The 13,314-nt window shown below is 37.4% G+C and overlaps 1 protein-coding gene across 1 annotated transcript in view; it reads right to left on the bottom strand.

The window, feature by feature from the left end:
- Window positions 1–737: 737 nt before the first annotated feature.
- DYNC2LI1 (dynein cytoplasmic 2 light intermediate chain 1) overlaps window positions 738–13,314 on the bottom strand; it is a 40,800-nt gene continuing 28,223 nt past the window's right edge. Inside the window, exons 9-13 of the mRNA XM_053588476.1 lie at window positions 12,851–12,927; window positions 12,189–12,259; window positions 8,276–8,373; window positions 7,757–7,849; window positions 738–1,031 (exon numbers count right to left, since the gene is read on the bottom strand). Of these exons, the coding sequence (XP_053444451.1) occupies window positions 969–1,031; window positions 7,757–7,849; window positions 8,276–8,373; window positions 12,189–12,259; window positions 12,851–12,927 (402 nt within the window). The 3' untranslated portion in view covers window positions 738–968. The remainder of the gene's footprint in view (window positions 1,032–7,756; window positions 7,850–8,275; window positions 8,374–12,188; window positions 12,260–12,850; window positions 12,928–13,314) is intronic.

The following is a 13,314-nucleotide window of genomic DNA, read 5'->3' as shown; positions in this document are numbered from 1 at the left end:
AATTAATAAATTAATTAATAAATAAAATAAAATAAAATAAAATAGAACCTCTGTAAATTGACCATCCAAGGGATTGTAACAAACTGGTCAACCCATGGATGTGGTCACAATATACTATACTATACTGTACACGTGGCCGACTATACTATACTACATAGTACTATAGTACTACATAGGGCAATACACAGTATAGTACAGCCTACTATACTGATATGTACACGTGGCCGACTATACTATACTACATAGTACTATAGTACTACATAGGGCAATACACAGTATAGTACAGCCTACTATACTGATATGTACATGTGGCCTATGAAAACTTAGGTCAGCTTCAGGAGATGGTCAACTATGGAGATTCTACATCTCCTTAAATTTGCCTGTTCTTCAAAAGTAATATTTAAAACAAACATGTCAGTTTGGGGGGCTGCTGATTAAAAATGCCCCATTCTAGACCACTGACCTAGAATCTCTGGGTATGGGTACCCGGGAAAGTGCATTTAAATAAGCACTTCAAGTACTTCGTCTGCCTCACTGCCGGAGTGAAACCATGACACCAGTGACCCCAATTCCAGTTTCCTACCAGCTGTGGGTGAGAACCCCTAATAGAAGGATTATATACAACACAGGCATTTAACCTTATATTTAAAACTGTTACCAAATACTCTTGGCTTTCATATTCCTAAAAACATGCAATTATAAGTATACATGTTAATCTGAGTATGTTAAACATGTTGGAAGTTGGTAGAGAAGATTCTTTTATTTTAGAAAAATATTACATGTGGTTATACAGGTTTTTTTCCTTTCAAAAGACTTCAAATTGTCCAGGGAGTTGCACTAGTACAAGAAATTCAGCTTTTAACAAATTATACATTTTAAATTTCTTCACATTTTGCCATGATAGTTAATAAAATAACTTTACTTGTATTTGGCAAAGAAGAAATAAATACACAATAGTTGAATTAGGTTCAAGAATCAAGCTGAATCTGTTTCCAAGACTTGGAAGAACTTCTTTTGTATTGTTCCAGTTCCTGAAACAAAAACATCTATTACTTCAAGAAAAATCAACTTTACAAATTCAAGTAGGCACCTTAAAACTGCATTAGCATTTTTACATAGAACAATGTATCCTTTATAGAATTATCATTCTCAGAATTTTGACAATTATTTTTTAGAGGATTATACTTAGGATTTATTTTCTAAAAAATGCAGAGTTGTCAGAGTTTCTGTGCCGTCTAAGTGGCACTTAGAGATGAATTTATTGAAGTTTCAGATGAAATTACATATTATATAGTACATATAAATTGTCTTTCAAATAATAAAATAGGGCATTTGTCATATTTCAGGGTTTTTTGTTTTCTTTTCTTTTTTTGAGACAGCCTCATTTTGTTGCCTTCAGTAGAGTGTTGTATACAGCGTCATAGCCTCACAGTAACCTCAAATTCTTGGGCTCAAGCGATTTTCTTGCCTCCGCCTCTCAAGTAACTAGGCACCTGCCACAATGCCCAGCTAATTTTTCTAATTTTAGTAGAGACAGGATCTTGTTCTTGCTCAGGATGCTCTGGAACTCCTGAATTTAAGCAATCGAACCTCCTTGGCCTCCCAGAGTGCTGGGATTATAGATGTGAGCCACCTCACCTGACTATATTTCAGGTATTCTAAAGTGATCTTTTTCTCTTCTCTTTTCTCCTTACACTGATCTTTTTTGTCTCTCCTCCTCTCCTCTCTTCTCTTCTCTTTTTTTGAGATGGGGTCTCTTTGTCTCCCAGGCTGGAGTGTAATGGCACATTCATAGCTCACAGGAACCTAGAACTCCTTGAACGATCCTGCCATCACAGCCTCCCAAGTAGCTAGGACTACAGATGTGTACCACCATACCTGGCTAACTTTTCTTTTTCTTTTTTTTCTTAAAGAGACTGGTCTTAAACTCCTGGCCTCAAGCTATCCTACTGCCTCAGCCTCCTGAGTTGCTGGGGGATTACAGGTGTGGGCCACTGGGGGCCCAGCCAGTAATTTTTTATTGTTTACTATTCAGCTCTTGTCAAAAACTTGATTAAAGTTAGCAAAATATTTAAAATATATATATCCCCTGACCTCATGATTCTACTTTTAGAAACTTAAAGATGAATTTCTAATAATAAAAATGCAGAAGTGCACAAGGTTATAAACAGAAGGATATTCTCTGCTCTATGTGCACAAGGATATAAACAGAAGGATATTCTCTGCTCTATGTATCTCAGCACTAAGCTGGAAACAACTCAGATGTCCTCTGCTAAGGACTGATGAAATAATCAGGGTTCGTTCACATGTGGCTCGCAAGGCAGCCAGCAGAAGGAATGATGGTCATACGTGCCATATGGATAAAGCGCATACGTGGGGAGAGGGCAGGATACTTCCATTTTGTTTTATATACTTCTATATCTTTTGAATTATTTTTACAGTGAGTGTATGTTTAATAAAATTCATGAAGTAAATTTTAGTGGAGGTGGATATCCTGCATGAGACAATTAATATGCAAAAGAGATTGTCTACAGGGACTGTCTCCTGGCCTCCCACGTTATTCAACGTCTAAATAACTGTACAAAGGTCATCAAGATAAGGTGATTAAAGTTTACCATTGTTCGGAGAGGAAAATCCATTCTCATTTTCAGAAAATGGCAGACTGTCTCTTTCATACCTATGCTCTAAGTTATTAAAATTTGAATGTTGTAAGTTCCAAAACCACATGCAGATTTTGGAATAAATTTGATAGTAATAACAAAGTAGTCTTTATCGCTTGGTTTATTTTTTTCTAATGATGTTAATTCAGTTCAGCAGTTATCTACCATTTATGGTTTCAAAGATTAACTCATAAAGAATAAACAAATAGACTTCATCTTTAATTAGAAACACTGAATTATTTTTACCAGTGATAAATGTGAGGACATTGCTTTGACATTCTTTGCCAGTAGTCATCTCCCTTCTACAGATGGTAACTGGCAGAAAAATGGGGCTGGTCACGCAGCCCATACTGGAGGGAGAATAAGGAGCAGCGAGTATGCTGCAAAACTCACCGAGGCCACAGATCTTCATACTGCTATCATGTGAACTTAGCATAATATGACAAGGTTCGAAAAAGCAAGTAAGGATATCTTTATGTGGTGTCTGTGTGGCTGCTTTATAGAGAAAGCCATTGTAACAGTGAAGGCAAAACCAAGGTTTCCACCCTTACTATAAAAAACCTGTAAGTTTGGTGGGGCATGGTGGCTCACGCCTGTAATCCTAGCACTCTGGAGGCCCGAGGCAGGTGTACTGCCTGAGCTCAGGAGTTTAAGACCAGCCTGAGCAAGACTAAGACCCCATCTCTACTAAAAATAGAAAAAACTAGCTGGGTATCACAGCAGATGCCTGTAGTCCCAGCTATTCAAGAGGCTAAGGCAAGAGGATCGCCTGAGCCCAAGAGTTTAAGGTTGCTGTGAGCTATGATGAAGCCATAGCACTCTACCCAAGGATACAGAGTGAGACTATTGAAAGAAAGAAAGAGAGACAGAGATAAGAAAAAAAAGTAAAGAAGGAAAGGAAGAAAGAAAAGAAAGGAAAGGAAAGGAAATCAGAAATTCAAAATAGATACCTATAAGTTGGCCAAGAAAATCTTGAAAACAATTATTTACTGAAATATTTTTTCTTTCTTCCTTCCTTTTTTTTTGGCTTTCTTTAACAAAAAACATAGAAAAGAGACAGAGGGCTCAGCAAGTGTTTAATTCACATTACTCTCTTAAAATCAGAAATGTTGGCTCCGCTCCTGTAGCACAGTGGTTACGCTGAGGCTGGCAGGTTTGAACCCAGCCTGGGCCAGCTAAACAACAATGGCAACTGCAACAAAAAAGTAGCCGGGTGTTATGGTAGGTGCCTATAGTCCCAGCTACTTGGGAGGCTGAGGCAAGAGAATCGCTTAAGCCCAAGAGTTGGAGGTTGCTGTGAGCTGTGATGCTACAGTACTCTACAGAGGGTAGGATAGTGAGACTCTGTCTCAAAAAAAAAAAAAAAATCAGAAATGTTTTAAAATCAGAGAACTTTAAAAAAAGGTAGAAAACACTGCTAGAGTATTTTCTTGTGTCAATGGGAAGTTTGGCAAAGATAGAACTTTGAATAATTAGTAAAAAGACAAGCTGATCAGGAAAGACCCTTAGTCTGCAGGGAAAGGGGTCTTCCTTCTGATCCACTGACCCATGAGTGTTGGTTTCACAATGGATGAGAATCTCCATGGATCTGTGGGGTCTGAGAGAGACTGGAATCTTGTGTTGCTACAATAAAAGAGGTTTTTTTTTTTTTTTTTTTTACACGAAGACTTACAGTAAGATATCATGGAAATTGTGATGAGGTACCCACACATGGGGCAGAGGATGGACAAATCTTTCTTGCCTAAACAATCTATGAGACTTGGGTCTTTTTTGAAAGAGTGAGGAGGAACTGAACACTTTTTTCAGTGTTGGAGGAACTGAATGGAACTTAAGAGTTTGCCTGTCCATGCTAAAAGTGATGTGTTCTAATTTCACTGACAAGGCTTAATGCTCCCAAAGATGATTTCTGTTCTATTCCTGATAATTATTTAGGCCACTAATAATGGGGTTTGGGAATGGGGAGGGAGTTAAAAAGGAGTCTCACATCTGGTCTCCTGTAGGCTCCTGTTTCATGTATTATATGTCCAATACATTATATGTTTCATGTATTATATGTCTCCAAATCACTTCATGTCCATAACCCAACATCTGCAATGGCTACCATCTACCTAACAAATCATGTATTATATGTCCATGAAACAGGATGTCCTTTCTCCTTCCAAGTAGTATTAATTAATACAAGAATCAGAAGTAACTTTTGGGTATGCAGGCCCATAGCACATAGTCTAGACTTTTTTTTTTTTTTTTGTAGACTTTTAAAACAATTCACAGCTTGCTTTTAAGCAATGATACATTATTATAAAGTTACAGAAAACTCTGAGGAAGACATTTGAATTTTAGCTAACTCATTCTTTTCTTCTAAATGAATATTTTTGTTTCAAATATTAAATCAGATCAGAACTAAAGATCATAATGCTATTTTCACTAAAAAATATTATATTAAAACATCACAAAGATAGACAATGTGAAGAAAGTGCTGCAGACAACTGGCTAGATTTTCTCCTAATACAGATGAATTCTTCTATAAGCTGCCTCAATAAAACTGGCAGTGCCTATTTACCTGTATACAAAAGGAAAATGTATTTTAAAATGTTTCAAGGGAAATCAATAGGAATCTTCCAAAATTAATCTATAGAGAATTTTCTCATACTTAAGTCAACTTCTGTGTATAATCAGCATACAACTGGAAACAGGTTCCAAAACTACTTTAAGAGAGGATGAAGTAATATTCAAGTTATAAAATTTGGATTCAAATATCAACTAAGTAACTGAGCATCAATACTGGGAATCATTAGGGTATCTTTAAAAAATTATGTTAAGGTATTATGTGTGTAATCTGAAACCAGTAAAATTCATCTACTTAAACACAAAAATGAAACTGGTTTCAAGGCAAAATTAGGATATCCTAACTTTTCAGGTAAGTTAAAATCTCTCAGTCAAGAGATCGGAACAACTGGTGACCTGGTAGCAGCAAGGTAGAAGAGTTGAGTGAAGTATGATATGGATACTATGGGATTATATAACACTTCCACACAGAATCCGTGTGGTTTTAAGTCAGGGGAGATAGATTTGAATGTGAAAACTCATGATGCTCTAGGCCTTTAATAATGCCTATGCCCAGGGCGGCGCCTGTGGCTCAGTGAGTAGGGCGCCAGCCCCATATGCCGAGGGTGACTGGTTCACACCCAGCCCCGGCCAAACTGCAACCAAAAAATAGGGCGTTGTGGCGGGCGCCTGTAGTCCCAGCTGCTCGGGAGGCTGAGGCAAGAGAATCGCGTAAGCCCAAGAGTTAAGAGGTTGCTGTGAGCCGTGTGACGCCACGGCACTCTACCCGAGGGCGGTACAGTGAGACTCTGTCTCTACAAAAAAAAAAAAAAAATAATGCCTATGCCCATGAACTTAATAAAATGATTACCATGCAATATAAACAGACAAACATTGACTGCTAGATAAATATTAATCCAGGGGTGACTTCCAACTAATCTCTATAGCCAACCTGCATAATAATAAGGGTTATATGAGGTCATTTTACTGTTTCTATAATGTGCCTCTCACTTTGCTACAGCAACAAAACCCTCTAAATATTCATGGCATATTTTTGAAAAGTCTTCTGGACTATGTTTAAATACAGTGTTTTGTTACTTATTTGCAAGCCCCTCAAGGTAAAAGGCTAGTGCTGAGAAAAATACCTTAGTCACTGCTCCCAGTGGATAGCTATCCTCAGGTTATCCTCCCAACAATGCGCCCGCCCAAGTTCTCTGCTCTACAGATCTCCTCTAAAGGGTGTCAAGGCTTTCAAGCTATAGTGCTTAGGCCTGAGCCAAGGCAAGGTGGTGGCTCAAGCCTGTAATCCTAGCACTCTGGGAAGCCGAGGCTGGTGCAGTGCTCCAGCTCAGGAGTTCAAGACCAGCCTGAGCAAGAGTGAGACCTTGTCTCTAAAAAAAATAGCCAGGCGTTGTGGCAGGCAACTGTGGCAGCTACTTGGGAGACTGAGGTAAGAAAATTGCTTGAGGACGGCGCCTGTGGCTCAGTGAGTAGGGTGCCAGCCCCATATACCGAGGGTGGTGGGTTCAAACCTGCCCCGGCCAAACTGCAACAAAAAAATAGCCGGGCGTTGTGGCGGGCGCCTGTAGTCCCAGCTGCTCAGGAGGCTGAGGCAAGAGAATGGTGTAAGCCCGAGAGTTAGAGGTTGCTGTGAGCTGTGTGATGCCACGGCACTCTACCGGAGGGCGGTACAGTGAGACTCTGTCTCTACAAAAAAAAAAAAAAGAAAATTGCTTGAGCCCAAGAATTTGAGGTTGCTGTGAGCTATGATGCCATAGTACTCTATTGAGGGTGATAAAGTGAAACTCTGTCTCAAAAAAAAACAAAAACTTATAGTGCTTACTATACATAAGGTTACTCATATATAAGGACAGGTTCTATACAATGTCTTATTTTATCAAACTGAAGAAAATTTAAAGATATTTTGGTAAAATCTAAAGATCTTTTTTGGTTTTCCCTTTTTTTTTTTTTAAAGAAAAATCCAAGTATTTGGGTTATAGTAAATTTACCAACTCTTACATTCTTATGCCAGAGTTGTGTGTTCAAATGGGACTATCTAGGCATATATCTGTAGAATAGCAGTTTCCACTTTTAATCATTTTCCTGACAGATCCTGAGTTTTGTTGGTATGTCTGTGTGCTTTCAGACTGGGTAACTCTTAGCTGGACAAGATAATTTTTCTGGTAGAGGAAAAATATAGGTATATCTGAATGTCACAATCAAAACCAAAACCTTTCAGATAATCTCATAAACTAAAGAATTTTAGGACTAAGTGGCCCTTCAGCAGCAAGATGAGAATTATGTCTATCTTTAACATATAGTAAACCAGAAAACCAAAAGGGTGTGTGAACATTAAGTCATCTCTGGGTGGTGGAATGACAGGTGATCTTTAAATTTCTTCTTTATGCATAATAGGATTTTTTCTATAGTGCAGATATTCTTTTTAAACGATTTTAAAAGTAAAAAAAAAACCAAGTAAATACATTGAGAGGAATGTAAGGAATTCTCAAGACATTTTCAGATAAAAATTAAGTAAATGTTTAAGATAATACCTGATCCTTCTGAATTCTCATCTCGTCAACTTCGCTTTCAGCATATTGAGGGTCTCGTGCAGGGTCCTTGATATCTTTTAGTGTGTTGATACTCTGAAATTAACAATTCTCCAAATCACTTCATGTCCATAACCCAACATCTGCAATGGCTGCCATCTACCTAACAAATCATGCTCCCATTCCTCAGCCATTCTAGACTCTCTACCATCTTTCAAGCTTAATCATCACCACTAAGGTCCATTTCAAATTCCACTAGGTCCTCTTCCCTCCCTTTTCAGCAGTTCTCCCTTCACTAGCAGCTAGAGAGTCAGCTGTGTTTGAAAGTGAAGTAGGAATCGTGTTTTACTCATCTTTTAACCCCCCACAGTTCCTTATTCACAATAGATTTTTAGAAAATATTTAATTGATTTTTGAGAATGAGATAAAAACAAAATTATCACAATAGTCTCTTCAGAATATTTACTGTAACTGCTGAGTGGTGCTGAAAATTCTTGCTTTAAAAGAATTAGAAGTAAATACCTTTGGTGGAAAGAGCTTTTCATACACTTTTTTCCACAAATCCATTGGTGAGTGGGCATGAAGCTTTCCAATGTCATTATCAGGAACAGGAGGAGATCCTAAAATTGGAAGTTTTACTTCAAATGACTGCATTGATCAAAACATCACAAACTCTATTAATAAAACAAATGACACTTATAAAAGTACAAATCTTAGATCACTCATTTTCCCATTCCCTAATGTAATCACTGTTAAAATTTGCCCGTACCCAGTGCAGTGCAGCAAGGCCACTAGCACAGATTCTAGTACCAGAAGAAGAGGAGGCAGAGGGCAGTGGATAGACTGCAATTCCCACGTGGTGCTCTCCACAGCCTGTACCTGCAACTAGCCTGTCAACCAGTAATTCCAGTTCTGGTGTTTACCTCAGAAATACCTGCATAGAGGTACTGCATTAAGGATTTCACACTGTAGCATCATTGGTATTAGTGAAAACTTGACCACAATCAAAATATCCATGAACGTGGATAATGCACGTAGTTACCAGGCATATCCATGCTTTGTAAAAATATCCAACAGTTAAAATATCAAATATATAACATTAATAGAGGAAAAACCACTAAGGCATATTGAATAAAAAAGGAAAATTTCAAAATGGTATGTATAGACTGATATTATACAATTATGTTAAAGCAAATAGTTTTTTCTAAACCACATGCATAGATATGTAAATGTATAGGGAATTGTCTGGGAAGATACATATTAAACTCGTTCTATATATGTACTGTTTTAACATTTTACAAAGAAAACGTCTTTATGTATTGCTTGTATAATTTCAATTAATTTGAATTTATTTATTTATTTTTGAGACAGAGTCTCAAGTTGTCGCCCTGGGTAGAGTGTGCTGTGGGATTACAGCTCACAGCAACCTCAAACTCTTGGGCTTAAGCGATTCTCCTGCCTCAGCCTCCCAAGTAGCTAGGACTATTGGTGCCCGCCACAACGCCCGGCTATTTTTTTTGTTGCAGTTGTCATTGCTGTTTAGTTAGCCTAAGCTGGGTTCGAACCCACCAGCTTCAGTGTATGTGGCCGGCGCCCTACCTACTGAGATACGGGTGCTGCCCTGAAAATTTTTTTAATTTGCTGCCACTTTCTGACCATTTTCAATCTGTAACCTGAGGTTTTCCATTCTAGTTCTAATACCTATATTGATGAATATTTGGTGAATATCTATATTTACTAAAACTTTCACTGTCAATCTTCCAGGACCTCCTTACCACTTTGGTAGAAAAGACATTACGCAGCTTTGGAAAGTCTTACCTGTACGTGTGTGTGTGTGTGTGTGTGTGTATTAAGTTCTATATAATTTTATCACCTGCACAGGTTCATACAGCTACCATCATAGTCAAGACACTGACTTAATTCCATTACCACATTACCATAAGGATCCCTTGTGCTGCGCTTTTATAGACACACAGACCTCCTTTCCAACCCTTCCCCTGACCTCTGCACCCATAGCCTTGTCCCTACCCTCTCCCTCCATTTCTAAAATGTTTTCATTTCAAAAATTTTGTATAAATAGCATCATCTTGTATATAATCTTTTCTGATTAGATTTTTTCACTGAGCATGATTCCCTGAGATTATTCCTAGTTCTGTATATCAATAGTTTGTTCCTTTTTATTGCTGAGTAGTATTCCTCCACGGTACAGATGTACTACAGTTTGTTTAGCTGTTCACCTGTTGAACTACTACTCATTAGGGCGTTAAAACCAAACAACCATGGGTTGTTTCCAGATTTTTCTTTGTTTTTTATTTTCAGACAGGGTCCTGCTCTGTTGCTTTAGGCTGGAGTTCAGTGGTGTGATTATAACTCACTACAGTCTTGAACTCCTGGGCTCAAGCAATCCTTCTGCTTCACCCTCCTGAGTAGCTGGAACTACAGGCATGCGCCATCACATCCAGCTAATCATTTTCATTAGAGACAGGGTCTTATTATGAAGGTCTTGCTACCCAGGCTGGTCTCAAACTCCTGGCCTAGGTGATCCTCCTGCCTCAGCCTCCCAAAGTGTTGGGATTATAGGCTTGAGTCACTGTACCTGGCTGTTCCCAGTTTTTGATTAGAAAACTGCTATGAACGTCTGTATACAGATTTTTGTGTGAACGTAAGTTTTCATTTCTCTGGAATAAATGCCTAATAGCACAATTTCTAGGTCATGTGGTAGTTACATGTTTAGTTTTATAAGAAAACATGTCAAACTGTTTTCTAGAGTGGCTATACCATTTTACATTCACAGCAGCAATGTATGAGTGGTCTAGTTTCTCTGCATCCTTGCCAGTAATTGGTGGTGTTGATATTTTTTATTTTAGATATTCTGATAAGTGTGTAGTGGTATCTCATTATGGTTTCAACTTATGTTTCCTAATGACTAACTATACTAAACAAATTTTCATGTGTTTTTTTGCCATTTTTATGTCCTCTTTGGTGATAAGTCTGCTTATGTCTTTTGACCATTTTCTAAGTGGACTGGTTTCTTTTTTTGTTTGTTTATTTTTACTGTTGAGTTCTTTATATAGTCTAAGTACTAGTCCTTTATCACATATGTAGTTAGAAAATATTTTCTCCCAGACTATAGCATGTCTTTTCAACTTCTTTGTACGGGTTTCCCCAGAGAAAAAGTTTTTAATTTAGATGAGGCCTAAGCTCCATGATTTTTTAAACTTAATAATTATCAACTCTCTTCTGACCTCCAACTATTCACATAAGCAAATGTATTCCATTAGCATTTTTTGTCAGTATACACAGTGATTTATACTGCTACTGAAACTCAGTTGGTGCTAACGATAATTAGAAATATGTTTCCATAACTCATTAAGCAAAACCATTTCTATTCCTTTTATTCTAATTCAATCTATCATCTCATTACAAAGATCTCTACATTTGAAATCAAGCCACTTTGAGCTGGTAAGAGGAATAGAGGATGGGAAATACAAAAGAAAACTACTACCCATTAGGGTGTTAAAACCAAACCATGCCACCCCCAGAGTATAGAGAATTGCTAGGCCCAAAGACCTTCATAATGCAAAATAGCTTCTGGGAAAAGATAAAGGGTTTGATCATAAACAATGTTCCTTTTGATTCAGAAGCCAGGGGAGTCTATGAGTCTAAGATATACACTCCATCAGTGATGCAAGCTATTTTTTTTTTTTTTGACAGAGCCTCATTTTGTTATCTTCAGCAGTGCTGTGGCGTCATAGCTCACAGCAACCTCAAACTCTTGGGCTCTAGCGATCCTTTTGCCTCAGCCTCTCAAGCAGCTGGGACTACAGGCGCTCATCACAACACCCGGCTATTTTTTAGACACAGCGTCTCACTCTGGCTCAGGCTGGTCTCGAACTCCTTAGCTCAGGCAATCCACCCACCCTGGCCTTCCAGGGTGGTAGGATTATAGGTGTGAGCCACTGCTCCTGGCCGATGCAAGCTATTTTTATAATGAAAAATTGAGGCATATCTAATTGGTACAACTGTGTACTTTCTGGTACAACTTTGGTTTATTCTATCACTTCAATCTTTCTTATATTTGATCATTGCCCATACTATGTAGCTTAAAATTTCCCAACCATTCTATTTCTTAGTTTCTTATAAACCCAAGGAACTAAAATTGATAAGTACCTGGAAATCAGTGAGGGTAAGGAAATTGTTTTCAGTGCAGTAGAGATCAGAAATCAGTTTCTAATATGGCAACATCCCTCCCAACACAAATATGTTGAAGGGATGCATGTTGCATCAATACTGGGTATACAAATAAAGACATCTGAAATAACAGCAGTGATAATGAAACTAGAAATGGAGATATGTTGGAAACAAAGTGAACATGGAGTAGGATAAAATCAATAAACAATTAAAGAGATCGAACAATCTTAATAAGTTCACCAACCTATATGACTTAAAGAATCCAATCCTGCTGTGATAAACAACGGTTTATTCTGATCCACACATATTGATTTGCTATGTGGAGAAGAAAAAAGATTCTAAATAAGTTTAGCACTTAAATATATTTAAAGAGTTTGTAAACATTACAGCCAAGTTTTACATCTAGCCACGGATGGCAGCATTGCCCCAAAGGAATGAGTGAAAATCAATTTAAGTGATTTCAAAAATTAAAGTATAGCATGAATAAAGTCTTTATAGGGGAAAAAAGTGAAATGCCCACATTATCTTAAATCAAAATCAGGAGAGGTAGCTTAGAAGGCTTAGAAGACACCATATTACATTTTTCAATTCCATTTCAAATCAATAGAAGAAATAATAGAGGGAAAGCTATAAAAAATGAGGGAAAGGAAGTAAAAGAAATCTGGGAACAAGTGTAATAGTATCATTCTTTTATTCCAGCCTCAAACTAAATATTATACATCATTTTGATTGTGTTTAAACAATGTAAGAAGCAGGAAATAATATGAAATTATCCCTTTAAGAACAGCCACCCAGGGCATTTTCCTGGTGAAGAAACAGAAGACTGGTGAGAAGAATAATCAGACGAGACAACACTGCCAAAATAAACAAATAAATAAAAAGATTTAAAAAATATTTTAACAGTACCTTTTGTCAATGCCAAATGCCAACTGGTTGATTACTCCACGTATTTTTAGTAGTAGAGCTTCTGATTTACTGGCAAACTGACAAAAAATTAGGAGAATAAATTACATGTTCTGTTTTCCAATCACAGAAACAAACAGGTAATATAAATATGGCTTTGAATAGATACAGATTGCAAAAAGTTACCTATCTACTTGCTCAAATATTTCTGCTTGAGTAGACAAAGCAAAACCTGAATGAAGAAATCTTGACAAATTTGTTTTAACTCATTCTTCAAACTTTGTGAACGTTATGATGTGGAAAGGACTTGTATTTATGCAGCTACAAACATTTCTTACTCACACAAATTGGTCATAATGATAGAGAATTCCTTAAACATTTATATATGTATGTGTGTTTATGGGGGGTGTGTGTGTATGTGTAAACATACTCTTACTATGGTCTAAAACTTTTCTGAAATGCAATTG

The sequence above is a fragment of the Nycticebus coucang genome, chromosome 4 (genome assembly GCF_027406575.1).
Source record: "Nycticebus coucang isolate mNycCou1 chromosome 4, mNycCou1.pri, whole genome shotgun sequence".
Lineage (NCBI taxonomy): Eukaryota > Metazoa > Chordata > Mammalia > Primates > Lorisidae > Nycticebus > Nycticebus coucang.
This window is presented reverse-complemented; position numbering and strand designations above follow the sequence as displayed.